Below are 23,682 nucleotides of genomic sequence, written 5' to 3'. Positions count from 1 at the left end.
AGGCGCCCCTGTAAGTAGATTTTGACAGAGAAGAACTTCCCATGATGTGAGATCTACGTGAGTCACACGGGCTGCAGTTAAAAATTAGTCTCAGGCCCCTCTTCTGATGATTCTGATGTAGTAGTCCTAGGGTGAGTCCCAAGATCTGGATTTTATAACTATTTTCCGATGATTCTTATAATCAGACATGTAAACATGGCCTTGATAAAATTTTAATGAAGACTTTGGGGTAAGGCTTAAATTAGATAGATAACTACAATCCATGGTATTGGAAGAATAATATTTTACCCTTGGGGTTCCAAGTATGTTCACATGCATTCCGATTTGATTCTCATTATCAAAGTAAAAAGGAGGAAGAACATTTTGTAGATGAGAAGAGTGAAAACTCAGTAAGGTATCTTCCCTAAAATCACACAGTTGGGTATACCACCATACCATGGCCAATAGGCAGAAAAGCAACAGAGAATCTGATGTGTTTGGGGAATTGAAATAGTACTATTAAGTAAGATAACTAAAAAGACAGTTATTAGTCTGCTGGTTTTTAAGCAATTAAGAATTATACTCTATCATAATAAAACTGATCTACACAAAGCACTCTTCCCAGTACCCTTTCATCCCTACAAAATAAACCAAATTCTCTTTATATATTGAGCAACTACTTTATGTCAAGTGTAGCCTAGTCTCTTAAATTCTTTTTAAGACTCCATTTTCCTTTTTTCTTCAAATTTTAACTTAAATTCTAGTTAACATATATGTAATACTGGTTTCAGAATTTAATGATTCATCACTTATATATAACACCCATTGCTTAACACAACAGGTGCCCTACTTAATACCCATCACTCACTTAGCCAAACCCCTACCTCCCTCCCCTCCAGCAACCCTGTTTATTCTCTCTAGTTAAGAGTCTCTTATGTTTTATTTCCATATCCCTATGTTCATGTTTTATTTCTTAAATTCCACATGAGTGAAGTCATGATATTTGTCTCTTATTTTGTTTAGCATAATACACTCTAGCTCTATCCACCTGACTCCGTTTTTAAACTTGAGGAATAGGGGTGCCTGCGTGGCTCAGTGGGTTAAGCCTCTGTCTTCAGCTCAGGTCATGATCTCAGGGTCCTGGGATCGAGTCCCCCATCAGGCTCTCTGCTCAGTGGGGAGCCTGCTTACCCCTCTCCCCATCTGCCTGCCTCTCTGCCTACTTGTAAACTCTGTCAAATAAATAAAATCTTAAAAAAAAAATTCAGAAATAAATCTGTATGAGTTTTCTAGCGCTACTGTAACAAAATATCACTACAATAGTTCCCCCTTACCTGTGGGGGATAAGGTCTAAGACTCCTAGTCAATGCCTAAGACCGTGGATACTACAGATACTATCCTTTTTCCTATACACATATATTATATGTGTATTATATTTCCTATATACATATATTTATGATAAAGTTAACTTATAAATTAGGCACAGAAAGAGATTAACAATAATAGTAAAATAGAACAATCATAATGATATACCGTAATAAAATTATGCAAATGTGGTCTCTTTCAAAATATCTAATTGTACTGAACTTCATCTTCTTGTGATGACATGAGATGACAAAACGCCTATTTGATGGGATGAAGTGACATGGTCAATAACACAGGTGTTACGCCACATCGTCAGGCTCCTGTTGATCTTATGCTTAGGAAGATCTTCTGCTGCTGGACCCTTGTTGACCTGCATAACTGAAACACTGGAAAGTGACACTGTGGATAATAAGGAAAACAACAGAAACTTATTCTTCCACAGTTCTGAAGGCTAGAACCCAAAATCAAGGTGTTGGCAGGGCCATGCTTCCTCCAAAGCCTCTAGGGGAGGATCCTTCCTTGCTTCTTCAAGCTTCTAGTAAGGCCAGGCATTTCTTGGCCTCTATAACTCGTAATGCCTGTCTCTGCCTCCATTTTCACAGGTCCATCTTTCCTCTGTGTCTTCACATAGCATTCTCCTCTCCTACAATGACACTAGTCAAAGTGGATTAAGGGCCTCCCTAACTTAATATGATAATTATTAACATCTTAACCACTTACATTTGCTATGCGCCTATTTCCAAATAAGGTCCCATTCTGAGGTACTAGGGGGTTAGGACTTCAACATCTTTTTGGGAGATATGATTCAACCCATAACAGACTTGTGCCACACAATACACCCTTTCAAAGTGTACTATTCTGTGGGTTTTAATATATTCACAAGATTGTGGAGCCAGTATCACTAGTTCAGGACCATTTTCTTCATTCCAAAAGGATAACCCCATACCCATTAGCACTCCCCAACCTCAACTCTCCCCAACCCCTGGCAACCACTAATCTACTTTCTGTCTATACAGATTTGCCTCTTCAGGGCACCTGGGTGGCTCAGTTGGTTAAGCATCTGCCTTGGGCTCAGGTCATGATCCCGGGGTCTCGGGATTAAATCTCACATCAGGCTCCTTGCTTAGTGGGAAGCCTGCTTCTTCCTCTGCCTGCAGCTGCCCCTGCTTGTGCTCTCTCTCTGACAAATAAATAAAGTCTTGAAAAAAAAAAATTGGCTATTCATAGGCATTTTGTGTAAATGGACATTTCATGTAAATGGAATCAGATAATATTAAGATTCAGCTACATTATAACATGTATCAGCACTTCATTCCTTTTTATGGCTGCATAATTTTCAATTGTAGGACTATATATATAATTTTATTTATACATTCATCAGTTGATGGACACTTGTTCCCACTTTTGGGTATTATCAAAGATTATGCTATAAATATTCATGTACATTTTTAATGTAACTTTAATTTTTTTTAGAAGATTTTATTTATTTATTTGACAGACAGAGATCACAAGTAGGCAGAGAGGCAGGCAGAGAAGGAGGGAGGAAGCAGGTTCCCTGCTGAGCAGAGAGCCCAATGCAGGACTCGATCCTAGGACCCTGAGATCATGACCTGAGCTGAAGGCAGAGGCTTTAACCCACTGAGCCACCCAGGCACCCCTAAAAAATTTTTTTTAAGTTTAGCTCCATACCCATTGTAGGGCTTGAACTCACAACTCAAGAGATTAAGAGCTGCACACTCTACAGACTGAGCCAGCCAGGTGCCCCTGTGTGACTCTTTTTAATTTTTTCAGACCTAGGACTGGAATTGCTGGATCATATCATAATTATAGTGAACTTTTTGAGAAATGGCCAAACTGTTGTCCAAAACAGATGTACTAATTCTCACTAGTAATGTACAAAGGTTCTGATTTCTGCACATCCTCTACAGCACTTATTATTGTCTTTTTTTTTTTAAGTAGGCTCAACGTCCTACTTAATTCAACGCCTTCTTTAAGTCTGGAGCTCAATTTGGGGCTCGAACTCATGACCCTGAGATCAAGACCTGAGCTGAGATCATGAGTCGGATGGACACTTAACCAACTGATCCACTCAGGTGACCCTGTTGTTATCTTTTTGATCATAGCCATCCCAGTGGATATAAGCGGTCTCTCACTGTGGCTTTGCATTTCCCTAATGAGCAAAGATGTTGAGTATCTTTTCATGTGTATATCAACCATTTATATATCTTCTTTGGAGAAAGGTATATTTAAATCCTTTGCCCGGGGTGCCTGGGTGGCTCAGTGGGTTAAAGCCTCTGCCTTCAGCTGGGGTCATGATCCCAGGGTCACCTAGAAGATGTGTTTCTAATAACTGCCTGATACAAGGGAGAAAAAGTATGGGAAGACCAATCAGTGGAGAGCATTCCTCCAGCATTTGATTATAAAATATGAGGCCCAAAGCTTTGCTAAGATCAGAAACTGAGAGAAATACTGGGGTTTATAGGCCTCGTTGTTTAGTTGCGGGCCTCTGTTTTGGCTGTGAATGCATTTCTTTTTTCTGAGGCCACTTCACTACCTCCAGTAATGGTACTAACAAAACTACTCTTGCGGTGTCACTGGCGTACTTTGAATTGCTTTAAAAAATATCACTTTTGGGGCGCCTGGGTGGCTCAGTGGGTTAAGCCGCTGCCTTCGGCTCAGGTCAGGATCTCAGGGTCCTGGGATCCAGTCCCACATTGGGCTCTCTGCTCAGCAGGGAGCCTGCTTCCCTCTCTCTCTCTCTGCCTGCCTCTCTGTCTACTTGTGATCTCTCTCTGTCAAATCAATAAAATAAAAAAATCTTAAAAAAAAAATATCACTTTTGTTCCTTCTTAGAATATTTTATTTTACAAAGCAATCCATTACTTCTGATACGGGCGGGAATGTACATATTTGCTAATCAAGTTATTTGTGCCTCTAGATATTTTTTCCAGGAAAAAGTGATTAAATTCTGATCCCATTAAGCAAAACATTGTCAGTATTAGTTTTTAACTGGCAGCAATGGCCTAATTTCTTAAAAAAATAGTTAGAATTTTTCAAAAAATAAGTTTTTTGGGGGGATATATTACCTATTTAATGAATGATATGTGAATATATATGAAGAATGGCTATCAAGTAATAAGAATTTTCCCCAAATAGCCTGTGGAATCATTTTTTTAAAAAAAGATTTTATTTATTTATTTGACACATAGTAAGAAAGATTACAAGTAGGCAGAGAAGCAGGCGGAGGGGAAGGGGAAAGCAGCCTCCCTGCCAAGCAGAGAGCTGGATGCAGGGGTCCATCCCAGGACCCTGGGATCATGACCCAAGCCAAAGGCAGAGGCTTAACCCACTGAGCCACTCAGGTGCCCCAGGAATCATCATTTTATAGTGCCTCAAAGAGAAAAGTAAGCAGGAATCCTACCCAAACAGAAATGCAATGAAAGAAAGCTAGTTTCTTTAAATATACAGAAATTGGGATTGTATTTGTGTTCTGTACTGGGTATCCTCAAAACAACATAAAATTTCCCATTTCTTCAAAGTTAAAAGCACAGGAAGGTATTAGTTAAACAGACTAGTAAACAGAAAAGTCGGGCACCTGGGTGGCTCAGTTGATTGGCCGGTTGCCTTTGGCTTAGGTAGTGATTCTGGAGTCCCGAGATTGAGTCCTGCATCAGGTTCTCTGCTTGGCGGGGAGTCTGCTTTCTCCTCTGACCCTCCCCCTATCATGCTCTCTCTCTCAAATAAATAAAATCTTAAAAAAAAAAAAAAGAAAAAAGAAGTCAACATAGACACAATTAATTAATTGGTGGGTGATTAGTGTCAGACAGCAAGGAGTTAGAGAACTGTATTTCTAGCAAACATAGAGGTAAAATTCTCCTGATAAATTGAGGTATTCCCAAGGTTAACAAGTTATTTGTAAAGAGGAAAGCACATTCAGCTGATGGAGAAAATGCAAGGTATGTAATTACCTTGGTCCTAAAGTTATAATAAAAAGACAAAGGGAATTCTTTAGGATATGGCATGGAGGGAATTCTTTTCAAAATTATTGTTATGAAGAACCATTCAGGTTTTGCATTCTCTCAAGTACATACTATTTTCTAAGCCTGTATTTTATGATATTCCATGGATTAATTAAGTTCATCTTGGAAGCCTTGGTCGTCTTCTCTGGGCTCCCACAGCATTATGTTTATACCTTTTTTTTTTTTTTTAAGTTTATTTATTTAAGTACTCTACACCCAATGTAGGCCTCAAACTTAAGAACCCCGAGATCAAGAGTTGCATGCTCTTTCAACTGAGCCAGTCAGGTGCTCCTATACTTAAAAACTCTTTACAGGACTTACTGTATTTATTTACGTGCCTTGATGTTCCCTTTAAGGTTAATTTTGAAGTCTGTTTTCTAGAAGTAATATTTTGCTTCAATACTCTATTAATAGAAATCTGTTATATCCAATGTTATTTTTTAGGTCTTTCCTAAATAAGCTTTTAGGCATTAGATTAAAAAGAATGGGACTCAAATAGTAAATGTGTCTCTATTTCTTCCCTTAGAAATACAAAAGCTCAAGACATTACCACTTTGTTTCAGCCAAGTTACTAACCAAGCTGGTTAAAGTGCATCAGCTTTATCACAACTGGAAACTCTTTAAAATAAAAGCAGATATAAATTTTGATGTATTTTTCAGATTATTAACCTTTAAAACAAATCAAAACTTTAATCATCAATACCTAATCATATAGTCTATTCCCATGCAAACTGTGGAGGACACAATTTAAAACAAAAACAGTAATAAAAACAAAACATTTTGCTTATTGATCAGAAAGCTTCTTGTGGCAATTTGGAGAAATACAACTGCAAACATCTTAGGTAAGCAGTGAGGAAGGCTCCCGAGGGAATTGGAACACTGGAAAAAGAGAAAAGCTATCCCTTGATGTAATCAGGACTACCAGAGTACTTGTTTTGTTTCCAGCAGGGTCCATGCTGGTTTGAATAAGATAGGTTTGAATACCAGCTATTAAGCCTTAATTACCTTATCATTAAGAATATATTTACTAATTCAGTGTTGTTTTAAACAAGGTGATACTCTTAAAAAAAAAAAAAAGGCTATAAGATAGTGCGTAACTCAAAGTTCCTAATTCCACGACACTGGACATATTATTTCCTAACTACTGACATTCATGTAATACCTCTAACCCAAACAATTCAGGAAACTATATCACTAAATGATGAGAAGACATCTTAATGTTTAAGTACAAACTAAATGAAACAGACCAAAGAACTCAAAAATCAAATTAATAAGTTCTACCCTGAGAATAACCCATTTGCCTTGACAAAGGAGATTTCTGAGCTCAAATCCATCCTGTATCAGCGCAGTTCAACAGTGATTAAGTATTTAGTTGATGCCACAAAGGCAGTTACAAGACAAAATTCCCCCTTTGAGAAGGTGGGCTAACAGGGGGATATCAAAATGCAATGTGAGGTTCCATGCATAGAAGAATGTGTAAAGTACTCCAGGGACATAGGTGAGAAAGCAGCTAAATTTGATTGGTGTAAGAGGAGGGTAAGAAGTGTTAAGGAGAGTTAACAAGGGGAATTGACATTTAAACCAGCTTACAAGAAATGGGAGTTTGCCAGATACAATAGAGAGAAGGGCATTCAGATGAAGGAAACAGGAAGAAGTGTATACTCAAATTTGCAGACAATTAGGAAGATACAGAGTCCAAACCATTGCAAAGAATGCTCCAAAGAAAGGGCTCATCTGAGAAAAATGCCACGTTACAAAGAAGGTATGTTATTTGCTCCACAGAATTGATTTTCTAGAATCTGTGAGACTAACCAGCCATCTTTTGTGGGAAAAATAATCTCAAATACAAGAATGATAAAGAAAATTAGCTTTATTTATGTAAATCAAAAAAATTGATTGTAGTGTTAGATTTGTCAAGTGTTTTCATTTTGAACAATTTACAAGAGTATTTATATACAAACATAATAAAATAGAGTATATCACATTGTTCCTGCTTGTCTCAAAGTGTTTTCTCAATTTGGAACATGCCTCTATCACTCCAGTTTTTAATTTTTTAACAGGGAAATGCTATGTTGTGACATAGTGCTTGATTAATACATATAACACTGAAGTGGAAGGATAGTCAGTGATTACCAACAGTTAAAAAATATTTTTTCAACCAATATGACTCTATCATTAGATTATTTCTGTATTAAAATATGTTTCACAATAAAAAAACATACTTGCATTTGGTGATGATCTAAATTTGTTGTTTTATATAAATCCATAGTTGACCTGAATATAAATTCGAATTAAACTCATTAGTATGAATGTCTGTCATAAATGAAAACAAAATTACCAGAAGTAGAGGTAACAGAAAATCCACGTGAGAAACTGAAGTGGAAATGTCCTATTCTATTTAAAATAAGTAAAATTTCCATTTTGTGAACCCAATACAAACCAAACCAAAAGGTGGTGAAAAGCCATGATATTTAAAGACACCAGATCTTAAGTCACACTGTAGAGCTGTAACTAACTTATACTATTATTTATTGGATAATTCTAAACCAACTTCCTAAATATCTTTCCAATCATTATGTTGTTTGAGAAATACAAGAAAGTTTAATATAATTACTGAATAAGGCAGAATTTTAAATTAGCAATTAGGATACAATATAAATGAAGATAATTTAGAATCAATCTCTATCTACCAAAGTATTAAGTACACCATGTGTGTATGGACTGTCAGAAGAAAGCCATTTCATTTCTAAAACAGACTGGATTTTAAGTAAGCTCCTGGATTGTTAAGTAACTTCAATTTTTTAGCACTTTCTTGAAATTCCTGGCAAGAGCTCTGTGATTTTATTAAATTGAAAAAAAAAACAAAAAACCATAAAAAATGTTAAGTTTGATATTACTTTGAAAAGTCACAGCTGTTTAAGACAATCAACCAGACCTCCAAGTGCACTTGTGTCTAAAATGTCACTTTTGTCCCCAAAGAGAAGGAAATAATCAAGTATTTTATTAAGGTGCTTACTATTAAAACAGAGGAATCAGAGGAAATTGGTCTTTAATTGGATGCTTGCATTCTTTCCAGGGTTCTTAGTATGTTTAGATGTCAGTATCTTGACTTTGACATTTTCCTGATTGCCCTTGATAGCAGCCTCAAGGCGGGCTTTCAGGGCTGGAGAAGAAGCCATTACATTTTTAAAAACTGATGAATACTGAGGCCCAATCTGCATGAGATTTTGCAAAGCAAAGTCATGTAAATTTTTCATTACAGCAGTTGCGGATCCCAGAGCATTATCATCCAAAAGGAAGGAAATGAGGATGGGCAGAAGACAGGCCACCAGCTGAGAACCTGTTAAGTAAATAAATGATTTTTAAGTCCTGGATTGAAGGTTGTAAGTGTTTAATATATACAGCTGTAAACTCACTTATCTGTATACATTTTTTCCCACTGAAGGGGAAAAAGGATCCTTCTAATCGCTCAAATTAACACTCAATAATATCAATACTTGCAATTAATAACACTTGCCTTTCAATGAATGTGGAAATACAATGTTAAGTGACTAACTGAAAATTTTACATTTAAAATAACATTAAATTTCCGATTTGGGACGGATTCTTATTTAGTATGAATTTAGTGCTGACACTTACGGTGCTGTTCTTCAGCAATGGCTACCAGTGCTTCCAAGACCTTTATGCCTTCTTGAAAGATCTGAAGCTCAGTAGTGTCTTCAGGCTTTCTCTGGTCTATTTCCTGCAGTTTTTCCACAATAGAGGATACTAAAGAGTAAATGTATGGGTAGGAAACAGCTGGATTTGGATACTGAAAAACGGAAAGTAGGAGTTGATAGGTCTTGATTTGTACCTAATTAGGTAAGAGACAAAAACAGTATAAACTATAAATACAAATTTATATGAACATGAAGACTGTAATGTAAATTTAAAAAAAGGAAATAAAAATTGTGAATTAGAACCTTTTTAAAAAGAAGTCTCTAAAAAAGGCATTTAATTTCTAATTTATTTTTAATTGTGGAAATCCAAGTGCTAACAGTTGTTAAAAGAGGGACAAGAGCCCAAAATGGAGTCACCGGGCAAAGCCCAGGTTACCAAACCAGAACTCAATACCCAACTTAATTACAGTTTCAATCTCTCCCAGGACTAGAATCTTAAACCAGTCAATCTGCAATTACCTGGTCAGCACTAGTGAGGTGTTCTGCTAGACAGACCCCTGCTATGCCCCTAAGGAAGGTAGCTTTGCCTCAAACAATCCACTCTTTGCTAGTAATTTCCTTGCCCTTCCTCTTTCTGTCTATAAATCTTTGATTTTGTACAGCTCTTCAGAGCTCCTCTCTATTTGGTATATGCGATGCTGCCCAATTCATGAATAAAGCCAAGAAGAGCTTTAAAATTTACTCAGTTGAATTTTGTTCCTTGACAGATTTGGTGGCAGTGATAGGATCCAAAGGAAACTTCTGAAGGCTTCAGGAGTTAAGGAGAAACACAGATGTGGACTGGTGGTTCCATCAGCCGTTCTCCATTTGTGTGGAATCCCAGTCTCCAGTCCCTATTTGTTGGGGTCTGTTGGGTTCAGTTCTTTCCCCAGCCCCCACATCTACACTGGGACTTGCTGGTGTTGCACATAAGGCCTTCTACTGGCCAGACTGCAATAATATCTCTTTGGTCACTCCTGGTATGTTGATGTGCACATGAAGTAAAGGCTACAGCAGGTGGAAATCGAGGAAGCCAAAAAGCTGCAAAATTGGTGGGCACTGGTAGAGTAAGTACATAAAAACTGTCAGAGTGCTTGCTACCTGACCCTAAGACTCCTATCTAGGATAAGCTGGTCACAGAATGGGTTAGACTGACACAGATTACCCACCACCAACCTCAAGAAAATGTCCATGCAACAAAGCACACCATAAAACACCATGCAATCCCCAACCCAGTAGCACACCCCTCTTAGGTATTAGTTTGGCTCTGAGAGACCCAAAGAGTTAAAGAAATGGGATTCTTAAATTCCAAAAAGTTGAGCACTCCACCTTTTGGCATACCTGCTTATTTTATGTCTGAGAACTATAGTCTCTGTAGCTATTAAGACCTAATAGAATGGCAAAATCTTACTAAAGGCAACTTAGAATTACAATGGCCATTATGGAGAAAGTGCCAATTAGACAAGGTCATTTATTTAAGAAGTATGCTTAAAAGCAAGGATTCCCAAATCAAAGAGAATGGGATACCTATTTTAGTTGTTATGGAGAAACTTCCAAAAGGCTTTAAGATACCAAAATAGTTTCATTGAAAGTTTCATTGCAAAAAGGGAATAAAAAATTAGACACAAAAGTTATCTAAAACAATACCTCTTGCACTGCAGCCCTCTGGGGGTGCATCATCAAAACACTGGACCAGAAACTGGTATCTAATTTCTAATTAACTGGTATACTGGAAAAAAGATTGTTCTCAAACGTTTTGCAAAAATCCTCCAACACCAATTCGAATGCCTCCATATCTACCTTGGAAGGAAGGTCCATATGGGCCTCTCCCAGAGCAGAAAAGAGTCTGAAGGAATTTCTGGTACACGGCTATTATTCTTTAAATAGACAAGGGAAACTAAAATTAAAATTAATGGAAAACCTCACACCAAATTCTGGTAGACACTAGAGCTACATTTTCTATGTAAATCCTATTCAGGACTGCACATGTGATCCTGGGGAAACTGGAAGAAGCCAGCTAAGGATGATAATCCTTATCAGAGTCCACTCTCCCAAATCTCTGTCTGTAGTAACCAGCAGATTGAGAAAAATAAAACACCTTTTGCAACCTCTTTGAGGATGACTCTTGAATTCAAGGGAACTCAAGTAACTATATTCCCAAAGTGAGTCTATGGTCAAAATTTGGTCGAACTGGAAGCTGATTTTCAGAGCTTGATGGCAATTTTTTTTTTAAAGATTCCTTCCTTAAGCTAAAATGAAACTCTGTACCCACTAAAACATTCCAAGACATACAACTCTAAATCAAAAACAGTAATCTTTTGATATCTTAGTTGACAATGTCTCAGATAAAAGAAAAAATTGGAGATAATGTAGTTATACAGGTAGGTCAACCTATGAAGTCTTTTTTTTTTTTTTTTTTTAAAGATTCTATTTATTTATTTGACAAAGAGAGAGAGAGCACAGGCAGAGGGAGCAGCAGGCAGAGGGAAAAGGAGAAACAGCCTCCCACCTGAGCAAGGAGATGGACTCAGGACTTGATCCCAGGGTCTTGGGATTGAGCCCCACCCCCACCCCAAAAATCAGGCTCTCTGCTCAGCAGGGAGCCTGCTTCCTTCTCTCTCTGCGGGCTTGTGATCTCTATCAAATAAATAAAATCTTAAAAAAAAAAATAAACTGCAAACCAATTCTTGAGGAATTAAAGGCAAAAACAGAAATGAGGCTCCAGAAACAATTCGAAATCCACCAGTCCTTTTTAGCAATCCTAAAACCTTCACTTTTTATCTCAAAAGGCTAAGTATTGTTAAAAATTCAGGCCAATGGGAACAAAAGTCCTTGCTGGAGGAACTTGCATTCTGTCCTTTGCCTTTGAGATGTAAATATTTTACCAGGTTTTCTCTAGGAACTCTTATCCCTAATTCCAGTTTTTTTTAAGGGGGGGTGGGGGCACCTGGGTGGCTCAGTTGGCTAAGCATCTGCCTTCAGCTCAGGTAATGATCCCAGGGTTCTGGGATTGAGTCCTGCATTGGGGGGGGGGTGTCCTTGCTCAGCAGGGAGTCTGCTTCTCCCTCTGCCTGCCACTCCCCCTGCTTGGTGCTAATAAATAAATAAAAATAAGAATAAAAAAAGGGAGAGGTGCTTGGGTGGCTCAGCTGGTTAAGCATCTGACTTGATCTCAGCTCAGGTCTTGATCTCAAGAATTGTGGGTTCAAGCCCTGCATTAGGCTCCATGCTGGGTGTGGAGCTTACTTTAAGAAAAAAAAAATGAATTACTATACAGTGGAATATTATTAAGCCATAAAAAGGAATGAACTCTTGCCATTTGCCATGACATGGGTAGAGCTACAGAGTATTTGGCTGAGTGAAATATAAGAAACAAAACAAACAAGCAAAGGGGAAAAAAAAAAGAGGGAGGCAAACCAAGAAACAGACTCTTAACTATAAAGAACAAAATGATGGTTAACAGAGGGGAGGTGGATGGGAGGTTGAGTGAAATAGATGAAGGGAATTAAATAATACACTTGTCATGATGAGCACTGACTAATGTATAGAATCGTTGAGTCACTATATTGCACACCTGAAGCTAATATAACACTGTGTGTTAACTGGAATTTAAATAAATACTTTAGAAACAAAATCTGGATCCAACTGCTCTTTAATCAACTAGTGAGTTTTGTATCATTATACCTATCTCATGGCTCAAACTTTAAAATGAAAGCTCATTGCTTGCAAACTTCTAAGGAGTGACCAGGCAGGGCCATCACAAATGTCATGAATGTTCTCTAAGAGCACTGATTCCAAAATTTTGATGCCAAGATCCCTGACTTGAGGGTCTAAGTAACTTAGGAAGATAGCTGAGCACTCAATCCTTGTTTGACCAGTTCCTGGATGTGTGAGACACATACAATAGACCACCATTTTCAGTAAAACTCCTGATCCCCTACAAAAATGAGACTCACGCTCCTTTTCCTTTCTCTCTCTCTCTTCTTTTTTTGAAGATTTATGTATTTCAGACAGAGAGAGAGAGAGAGTGCGTGAACAAGAGAGCATGAATTGGGGGAAGGGGCACACGAAGAAGCAGGCTCCCTGCTGAGGAGGGAGCCTAATTCAAGGCTTGATCCCAGGACCCTGGGATCATGACCTGAGCCAAAGGCAGATGCCCAATCAACACCCAGAGGCCCTTCCTTTTACTTTCTAAGTCTCCCAGATGCTCTGTTTGTATCTGCTCTATGTCTTCAGTAAATTCTGTTTGCTTTTCCTTTTTGCTTGTTTGATTTCTATTCTGCGAAAAGCCGAGGATGCTTCTGAGGAGTCCTCAGACCTGGCCTGTCTGCATCTGTATGTTTACTTAAAAATAGTTTCCATGGGGCGACTGGGTGGCTCAGTCATTAGTCACCAGCCTTTGGTTCGGGTCATGATCCCAGGGTCCTGGGATTGAGCCCCGCATTGGGCTCCCTGCTTGGTGGGAAGCCTGCTTCTCCCTCTCCCACACCCTCTGCTGTATTCCATCTCTCACTGTGTTTCTCTCTGTCAAATAAATAAAATCTTACTTAAAAAAATAGTTTCCAAAAATCTTTTTGGTAACCTAAAACTTTAAAATTATACTGAGGTAAGTTGAAAGATGGGTATTCATTAATATCTGGATCATTTCCAATTAAAATAAAAAACTGAAACATTAATTACTAAACATAGGTTTATCTATTTTTGGTTTATTACCAAGAAACTTAAGATAGTTGGGTCTATTAGTAAACATGTTTGGTTCACCAGTGAAAAATATACTGAGGAAGGATATATTTTTAGAAATTACGAAATGTATTCATAAATTTGTCAATCTCAAGAACGTTGGTATAACAGTTCACAGTTGTTTACTTAGTTTTCCATTAGAAATTAAGGTTTCTGGGGCACCTGGGTGGCACAGTGGGTTGAGGGTCTGACTCTTGATTTCAGCTTAGTTCATGATCTCAGGGTCATGGGACTGAGTCCTGGGTGAGGCTCCACGCTTGATGCATAGTCTGCTTGAGACTCTTTTTCCCTCTGCCCTAACCCCGCAAAGCACGCACATGTTCTCTCTCCCTTTCTCAAATAAATAAATAAGGGGCTCCTGGGTGGTTCAGTTGGTTAAGTGTCTGCCTTTGGCTTGGGCTGTGATCCCAGGGCTCTGAGACTGAGCCCTGTGTGGGGCTCCCTACTCAGCCCTCCCTTGCCTTCTGCCCCCACCCCCTGCTCATGCTCTCTCTTTCAAATAAATAAACAAAGCCTTAAGTAAACACATCTTAAAAAAAAGAAATTAAGGTTTCTAAGGGTTAAAAATGTTCGTGTATGTAATTAAACTACTAGAAGTAATTGTCAGCAAGTCCTCTAGCTCAAGCATAGGCCCTAAAGTTAAGACCAGAAATAGACAAGATTGCTTAACTCATGCCATAACTGAAACCCATTGTTCTTATTTCTTATCATATTTTCTTGAGACATTGATGGAAGACGTTTTGCAATGACCTGAACATTCCAACTACCAGGCCAGAAAAGCCCTGATATCAAATAAATGCCTAGAAGACCACATCCCATACCCTTCCCTGTCCATGATCACTTGCGGAATACATATAGACTCTTTCCTATGATCAGTGCTGCCTGCTCTTGGCATGAATTCTCCAAACCTCTCCCTATAAAACTCTAGGTGTCCATTTGTTGGCAGAGAGGTCAGTTGTCAAGGCTTGAGCCACCTCCCCTGGCTGCTGGCCCCCAAAATAAAGCTCTCCAATTCTCTTTTTCAAACCCTTGTCTCTTGAGTGATTGGCTTCTCCTGCGATTAGTTTATCTGAGTTTGTTTGGTAACAGTGTTCATAAACCCAGCCAGGAGCTATGCATTTCATTTGTTCAGCCCCCTTGGGATTCCTAGGAATGGTGGTGCAGTTGGCCTCAGCAGCGTGCCAGGGCTCAACCACTTGTTTCCTGAGTTAGTGGCTGTGATCCATCGATGGGTAACAGAATCATCTTTGTATCCTGGCAAAGCAGGATGTGTGTTTCAGTAAGAGAAAGAATGAAAGAATGAGGGATGTAGATGCAATTTTGTTGAGGGAAAAGAAAGTAATTTTGTCCTAAAGTGAGGTTGGTTATTTTATAATGGGAAAGGGGAAAAATAGACAACAAAATCTGGAAGTACAAAAAGTAAAGTAGGTTTGTGGAAAGGGATTTTGGGAAAGGAATTTTATTCATGCTCAAGCTACCTAAGATGAGAATAAATTTATGTAAGTAAAAAAAAGAAAATGAGCTTTAATATCATAAATACACTGATACAAAATTAGAATTTGGTTTTCTCTCTGTTAAACAGACAAATTTTTCTTGGATTATTGGTCTCCTCTTGATAAAAGATTATAAAAGGTTTTTCTTTGCCTTATTAAAATAATATACCTAGAAGACAAAGATTCTGAATATTATCAAAATAATTTCTCACGTTTCATATTGTCTTTATCAAGTCTTTGATTGCTTAGGAAAACTGAATGTTCTCTATTAAAAGAACTAAGTTTTATTTGTTCTTTAAACTACATAACTTTCTGTATTGCCCATGAAATCTTTAACTGTCCTTCTGGCTAAATGGTAACTACGCATTTCTCACACTGACCCATATAGTTCTACTAGTATTTGATGAAATGTTTTATTTTTTTTATTTTTTAAAGATTTTATTTATTTATTTGACAGAGAGAGAGAGATCACAAGTAGGCAAAGAGGCAGACAGAGAGAGGGGGAAGCAGGCTCCCTGCTGAGCAGAGAGCCCAATGCGGGGCTCGATCCCAGGACCCTGGGATCATGACCCGAGCTGAAGGCAGAGGCTTAACCCACTGAGCCACCCAGGCACCCCTGATCAAATGTTTTAAAACCTTTTGATATTATTGGCCAATTTCCCCCAAATCTAATTGTAAAAGAAGTCTTTCTGACCTGGAACCAATTCATTCTGCCGTGCATAAAAGAACAGGAAGTTAATTTAGCAAGTGAAGGGGTCTTAAAGGAATGAGATTAACTTGTGTGCACTGTTTTTGGGATGGGTACCATTATTTCATATCATATTCTTGAAAGCAGGCGAAGTATTTCTTTTTTAGGAAATCCACTATAATAAGCTACAACGTATCTTACTAAGGGGCACCTGGGTGGCTTAGTCAGTTGAATGCCCAACTCTTGATTTTGGCTCAGATCATGATCTCAGGGTGATAAAACTGAGTCCCGTATCAGGCTCCACGCTCAATGAGGAGTCTGCTTCTCCCTCTCCCTCCACTCCTTGCAAGCAGGCTCTCTCTCTAAAATAAATAAATGAATAAAATCCTTAAAAAAATGAAAATAAAAACAAGTTATCTTACTAAATGTCCCTCGTAAGTTCTAGAGATACACCAATTTTAAGATGCCCTATTTCAAATTAAGGTTTTGTTTTGTTTTAAATGTCCTTTATCTTTCTCCAACTATATCCTATCCTTGGGGGCAAAAAGTAAGAACAGTATTATTTGGCTTTGTCACCCTAAGAACAGAAATTGCTCCAAACCTAAAAACAAAAAATTCAGTCTCGTACTTCTTCTTTGTTTTACAAAAGCCTAAACATATTCCTATTACAAACATCTCTCTACTAAAGACACTTACCACAGGATCTTTTATCTCAAGAGTAGCCTTAAATTTCTCAATACAGCGCTTCTGAAGGCATGGGATGGTAGTAACTTCTGGACTGGTAGACAAAATAAATACTGTGACAGCAGTAAGCAGACTGATTTCATCAAGTTCTTGATGTGTTCCATCTACTAAAGAGAAATGATCTATGAGAAACATCCCAAGATTGCCGTATTGTTTTATGCATCTGTGTGAAGATACCTCTGGTTTGACAGCAACAATTTCTTTTGTGTACGCAACAGTTACAGACAATAAACACTAATGGACTGATTTTAAGAATCCTGGCAAATGTTGTAGATTTTAAAATATAAGATTGTAAGTAATTCTAGAGCCCAAAATTACCAAAGTAATTACATTCTTTACAGGCGGACATCAGTAAATATATATGTATATTTACTAGGAATATACATTTACTAGCTGTGTGACATTGAACACTGAACCCCAATTTTAGTTTTCACATTTATAAAATAGAAATATTAACATTACTTGCATTTATAAAGTTATGAGGATTAAATGAGTTATTCATGTAAGGCATTTGAATAGCATGTTGAACTCAACATGAGTTAGCTATTATAGTATCATTTTTGTTGTGGAACAAATCAGAAATGATTTTTCTTTGTTAAGATTAAGGTAATCTTTCTTTGTTGAGATTAAGGTAAGCTAAGGTATTCATATTTTGATAATACAAGTGTCAAGTGAAAATACCTGAGTGCTTTGCTATATATACCATTTCTTAACAGTATAAGAAAAACTGAAAATACTGCATGGGTCACAATCATCTGAAAGAATTTTCTGTTAGATAATTTTCCTCCATTTCCCCCCATATTTACCTTCATAATCTCATTCAATAATTTTAATGATCCTGCTATGAAAACTTGATGTTACTTGAAAAGGAAAAGGGGTGGCAAATTCAACTCATGAAACTGTGTAAGACTGGATTACTACTTATGAAGAAATAATACACAGGGATCGAGATAACAGCTTTGCTAACATTCATCCAACAAATGTTTAGGAAACAGCGCTCTTTTTGGCAGTGAGTCTATAATTTACAGAAGATATATTGTATACCAGAAGTAAATAATTTGTTATTCACAAGGTCTATGAATATAAAAAATACATTAAGAGTTAAAAGTTGGGCTCCTGGCTGGCTCAGCTGGTAGAGTGTGTAACACTTGATATCAGGGTCGTGAATTTGAGTCCCATGTTGGGTGCAGAGATTACTTTTATATAATAACTTTTTTTTTTTTTAAAGTAGGCTCCATACCCAGCATGGAGCCCAATGCGGGAATTGAACTCACAACCCTAAGATAAAGACCTGAGCTAATAGATCAAGAGTCAGACACCTAACTGAGCCACCCAGGCACCCCAAATAAGTAAATTAAAAAAAAAAATCAGAAAATAAAAGAAAGCAACCCAGGAATTGCTACACTGGGTGGTCAGAGAAAGCCTTGAGGAGATTAATATCTTAACTGATGCTTGAGAGGTAATAATGAAACAATGACAGCAATGAAAGCAACATATTATGGATACATGGGATTTTGTAAAAATAATTTGAATAATTTTAAAGTAAAAGGTACATGGGTCAACATTTAAAATGATGACAACATTATTACGGGTACTTTGTATATATTAAATATTTAATCCATATAATAGCACCAGGAAATGGGTAATCTTATTTCTTCCATTTTATAGATGAGGAAAAGAAATTTAGTCATTTGCCCAAGTCACACAATTAGTAAGGCAGATAGTTTGATTCCAGAGAGCATAATGTTAATCACGATGCTATACTGCTTCCTAAACAGTTGTTACTTTTAGTCATTCGTGACAACTTGAAACACAGCTAGTCTGTTTAGTAAAAATGTCTTTTTATTTTCAGTAGGATAAAGCTCTCCTGGGTTCCTCTTCCCATTTCTTCTCAAATTCCCTATTCCCCCATCCCTACCTAAACTCCCTTACTCCTATCTTCTTTTACCCAGCATGAATGCAAGTTTCCCTTAGCATTAGCCCCATGGAGAGGTCTCTGTGGTAAGGAAGCAAAGCTTCCTGCAAATAGCCAGCAAGAGACTGAAGACTCTCTTTCCAACAGCCATGAATGAGTCATCTTGGAAACGGATCTTCTAGCTGCAGCCCTGGCCAACATCTTAACAGTAACCTCATGAGTGAGAACCACCCACCTATGCTGTTCCAAATTCTTGACCCATAAACTATCAGATAATTAATGTTTGTTGTTTTATTTTATTTTATTTTTTTTAAAGATTTTTTTAATTTATTTATTAGTTAGAGAGAGAGAGAGAGAGAGCATGAGCACAGGCAGACAGAGTGGTAGGCAGAGGCAGAGGGAGAAGCAGGCTCCCCGCTGAGCAAGGAGCCCGATGTGGGACTCGATCCCAGGACGCTGGGATCACGACCCGAGCCGAAGGCAGCCGCCCAACCAACTGAGCCACCCAGGCGTCCCATGTTTGTTGTTTTAAACCACTATGTTTTCAGGCGATTTGTTACACAGAAAATGGTTTACCTGTGACTTTAATTTCTCTAGGTAGGTAATCTAAATCCTTACCGCCCTGACCTTATTCTCTGATAAACAACCAAAAACATATTTGTGGTGTGTGACAGGAGAGACAAGCTCTTTGTAACTCTCATCATAAAATCTTACACTTATTACTTCCCATCTCTAACCTCCTTTTCTTCCCTCCCACTGGCAAAGGTTCATCCTTCTAAATTATACTATGAATTTTATTTCTTCCTGCTTAGAAGGAGACATTGCTTCCCTCCCTAATATTTCCAACTCCAATCTCATATCTTTTATCCCCCATAAGCACAAATGCATGCTAAAATCTCATCTTAAAAAAAATTGCTTGCCCCTATACTTTCCTTCAGCTTTCTTTTCTTATGAAGAGGAGTCTATACTCAATCCTTACTTTCCTTACCTTCCATTTACACTGTATTTACACTGTTGACCATGCTCTCACCATTAAAATTCTTTTCTTTGGCTTCTGTGACTGTATTCTCTCCTGAATCTCCTTCCATCTTGATCCATAAACTCAACTGGGTGATTTTATCTAGCCCAAAGCTTACGCTGATAACTCTCCAATACACATTCTCTAAAATCATCTTTAGCTCAGATTACTTTCCTGAAGTCCAGACCGCTACATATTATGCTCCACTTGATTAACTGAAAGGCATTTCAAACTCAACTCATTATATTCCCCTGAAAATGTTCACTTTGGAATTTCTGTTAATGGCACTAGGAGTGCTCAATGAACCTTTCAATTCCTAAACCAAACTATCAATAAATTCTGTTAATACATGCTTAACATTTTATTTTTAACATTTTATTCTTTATCCTTACACTACTATCTTACCTCCAAGAATCCTGTTTTCTTTTCTATAGCTGCCACAGTGATTCTTCAGAAATGCAAATCCTATCCCTTTACTCCTCTTCTTAAAACCCTTTAGTGATTCCACATGCATATTAAAAGCAGTTCAAATTACAAACCATGCAAATCCTCCATAATCTGGCCTCATGCACCATTCCACTTCATCTTTTTAATAATTACTATTAATCACCCTCCTCCGCCTCTTCCTTTAACCCCCCATTCTTTTATTATTCTACTTGCTGTCCCCAAATGTACCATACTATTTAGGTCTACAGGCACATGATCAAAATGTACCTAGAACCTGTTTCTATGATGTCCATGTGGAAAATGCTTCCTGATTCTCCAAGAAATCAACTTTTCTGAGAAACCTCTTGTGGTAGATACAGAACTGTACCACTGAGATCCCCTTCATGGGAGAAGGTGCTGGCCAGCCTTGGGAAATATGGTCAGCTTAGCTCCCTTAGGGTTGGCCTCAGAGTTGCCTTGATTGAGGTCACATCCTTCCTGGGTTAGCCCACATCTGAGGATAAAGTACACGCCTCTTCTGTCCTATGTGAGGCATTCATATGGGCAATCTGCAGAACTCCCAATTGTTGGGGGCTTGTGCTAGAATTCGACTTTCTTTTTTGCCCAGTATTACTTCCCCCTACTCCCTTCACAGGTGTTGTTCCTTAATAAACCTCTTGCTCCCAAAACCTCATCTCAACAAGAGCTTCCAGAGAACCCTATTACACTCTGCCTGATTCACTCAGAGCAGATTACGCTCATTTTTTTTTTTTTAAGATTTTATTTATTTATTTGACATAGAGAGATCACAAGTAGGCAGAGAGGCAGACAGAGAGAGAGGGAGAAGCAGGCTCCCTGCTGAGCAGAGAGCCCGATGCGAGGCTCGATCCCAGGACCCTGAGATCATGACCTGAGCTGAAGGCAGAGGTTTTAACCCACTGAGCCACCCAGGCGCCCCAGATTACGCTCATTTTTTAAATCAGTCTCTGTCTCTCTCTCTCTCTTTTTTTTTTTTTTTACTATATTTAGAAATGCAGTGATAATTAAGACATTACTGTTGCCTTCAAGGAATACTTTGTGATATTAAGCATATAACAATTTATAGATACCAGACTCCACCAGACTCTCAACTCTGGGCACAAAGTAGGTGGTCAATAAATGCTGAATTCCATTGAAACCTTTACACCATATGAAAGAGAATATGGTGAACTGTGACATTTATAAACAGAGCAAGGAAGGCAGGGACAATCTGTAATGTTTAAGGACTTTTTACAATCACCATGACATTATGCTGAAAATGAAAACTAGACAACAATAAAAAGAGCAAAAGAAATTTTAATGGCCACTGAACATAATACTGGCTATCATTTATTGATATATATATCAGATAATAAATGAGATGCTTTCCATATGTTATGTTACTGCTCTAACAATTCCTGCAACACAATACCCTTATTTTGTTAATGAGAAAACTAAGGTTCAGAGAAGTTGAGCAACTTAGCTAGTCAGTTAGCTAGTAAGTAGTGGAATGAGGATATAAATCCAATCAATCTTATTTTAGATTTATAATGCATAACTTATATACTTTTTGATAACCTGTGTGCATTAAAAGGTTTTGTCAGCTAGTTATGGATCATACTATATTCATAAATTAATACTAACATTTGGAGATCTCTGTCAACTTAATATATAGGCTGCCAGTCATTTAACTGCATTAAGGAGTAAAGATACTAAAATGAGAATATAGATGTTTTTATCTACTTAATACATACTCTCTGAACACGTATGTAGTGACTATGGGCCCCTCTAGGTAAGAATGCCAAATATCAATTAAATAGCTTATTCTCAAAGTCCCTTGTGCTTTTTACAACAAACTAAACAACTTCTTCTCAATAGCCTTAATTACCTGGATCCCAACAGTCAAGTATTGTTGTTAAGGCACTACGGAGGAGGTCAGTCCAAGCAGTGTGACTCTTTTCTGCTCTGGCCATGGGAGAAGACAATATTCCTTTCAGAGCCTGTAGGGAAGCTGCAACAGTTGAAGACAACTGGCCCCCAGGTAACTTCACAGCAGTTTCTCTGAGGACCCCAATTGTGAGGTACAATATAGTAGGGAGAATTGAGATGCTTCCTGTAAGACACATATTTAAAAACACTCTATGTTTCAGTCTATACATACAGTTTCTAAAAAGAAATCATCAATGAGGAAGACAATGTCAAAAATTTCTAGCTTTTAAGACATTTTTCATAAAGGATTAGAACTATTAAGATAATTTAGGTAGTGTTAAGATTTTTAAGACTGCATTGAATTTTGGTTATAACTGAAAATGTTATTTAAATTGTGTCACAGTATTTTTGTATGTTGCTTATTTGGTAGCTGACAAATGATGAATTTATTTTTATTTTTTAGTGTGATATAGACAAAATTCACAATTTTAACCATTTTAAAGTGTACAATTCAGTGGCATTAGGTATATTCACAATGTTGTACAACTATCACTACTATCCACGTGAATTTATTTTTTTATTTTTTATTTTATTTTGTTTTTTTAAAAGATTTTATTTATTTATTTGACAAAGAGATCACAAGTAGGCAGAGAGGCAGGCAGAGAGAGAGAGGTAAGCAGGCTCACCTCTGAGCAGAGAGCCTGATGCTCTCCAATCCAAGACCCTGAGATCATGACCTGAGCCAAAGGCAGATGCCCAACCCACTGAGCCACCCAGGCTCCCCTTTAATTTATTTTATATCAGGCTCCCCTTTAATTTATTTTATATCAAACTCTTTTTTCTAAGGAATTTGTAGCAATCCACTCAATAAAAATTATTAAAAATTTCATACCCACTGAAGAGTTGAAAAGTCACTGTTATGTTTAAACTGAGAGACTAAAACTAAAATAGTAAATTTAATGCTCCCAGAGGCTACTCAACAAAACTCTCACAGTGTATTTTCATCCTAAAGCTTCTACTAGTCACTTTTTCTGCCATTCTTGTTGCAAAGCAGTATGTGAGAATAAGGAATATAGGTTTCAATTCATATCAAAGCTGAAAATCATGTTAAAAGATAGCACAAATGTTGGTCAAGACATGTTTAAGCAAAAATATGCTTATCAGTTAAGAAATCTATTAAGCACGGAGTGCCTATTATCTACTAAATTTCCTAAAGGATACAGTATTTCATTGGAAACAAGACATTTGTTTACATATAAGTTTATCTTTTTGGTATGTAATAACAAATTACAGATAATGCCTCTATATGATGCATAAAACCTATTCACATATGGAAGCAACATTATACACATAGATATATGCATACACACATGAAAAAACAAAACTCTTTATCAGCTAGAGTTTTTAGGGAAGCATTTACAGATAACATAGGTCTGGATACGAACTTCAAAGTAAGGCAAAATTTTATTTTATTTTATTTTTAAAGATTTTATTTATTTGACAGAGAGAGATCACAAGTAGGCAGGGAGAGAGGGGGAAGCAGGCTCCACGATGAGCAGGGAGCCCGATTCGGGGCTGATCCCAGGAACCTGAGATCATGACCTCAGCTGAAGGCAGAGGCTTAACCCACTGAGCACCCAGGTGCCCCAG

General features: G+C 37.6%; 1 protein-coding gene and 1 long non-coding RNA gene across 9 annotated transcripts in view; one reads left to right on the top strand and one right to left on the bottom strand.

The window, feature by feature from the left end:
- The window catches only part of LOC116861964, a 39,272-nt gene extending 30,264 nt beyond the window's left edge, over positions 1–9,008 (top strand). The window contains exon 4 of the long non-coding RNA XR_004381575.1: positions 8,626–9,008. This is a non-coding gene — a long non-coding RNA (uncharacterized LOC116861964). The remainder of the gene's footprint in view (positions 1–8,625) is intronic.
- HEATR5A (HEAT repeat containing 5A) overlaps positions 7,214–23,682 on the bottom strand; it is a 94,326-nt gene continuing 77,857 nt past the window's right edge. For 5 of the 8 annotated variants that reach the window (XM_032848903.1, XM_032848910.1, XM_032848907.1 and 2 more), the window contains 4 exons: positions 21,992–22,216; positions 16,679–16,848; positions 9,003–9,216; positions 7,214–8,703 (listed from right to left, as the gene is read on the bottom strand). In XM_032848903.1, coding sequence (XP_032704794.1) covers positions 8,396–8,703; positions 9,003–9,216; positions 16,679–16,848; positions 21,992–22,216 — 917 coding nt within the window. In that variant the 3' untranslated portion in view covers positions 7,214–8,395. The remainder of the gene's footprint in view (positions 8,704–9,002; positions 9,217–16,678; positions 16,849–21,991; positions 22,217–23,682) is intronic. The other 3 variants (XM_032848905.1, XM_032848909.1, XM_032848906.1) reach the window with 2 other exon arrangements.

This window comes from Lontra canadensis, unplaced genomic scaffold (assembly GCF_010015895.1).
Source record: "Lontra canadensis isolate GAN:19392208 unplaced genomic scaffold, GSC_riverotter_1.0 scaffold214, whole genome shotgun sequence".
NCBI classification, from domain to species: domain Eukaryota; kingdom Metazoa; phylum Chordata; class Mammalia; order Carnivora; family Mustelidae; genus Lontra; species Lontra canadensis.
The sequence above is the reverse complement of the archived record's forward strand: the minus strand, read 5'-3'. Positions and strand labels throughout refer to the sequence as shown.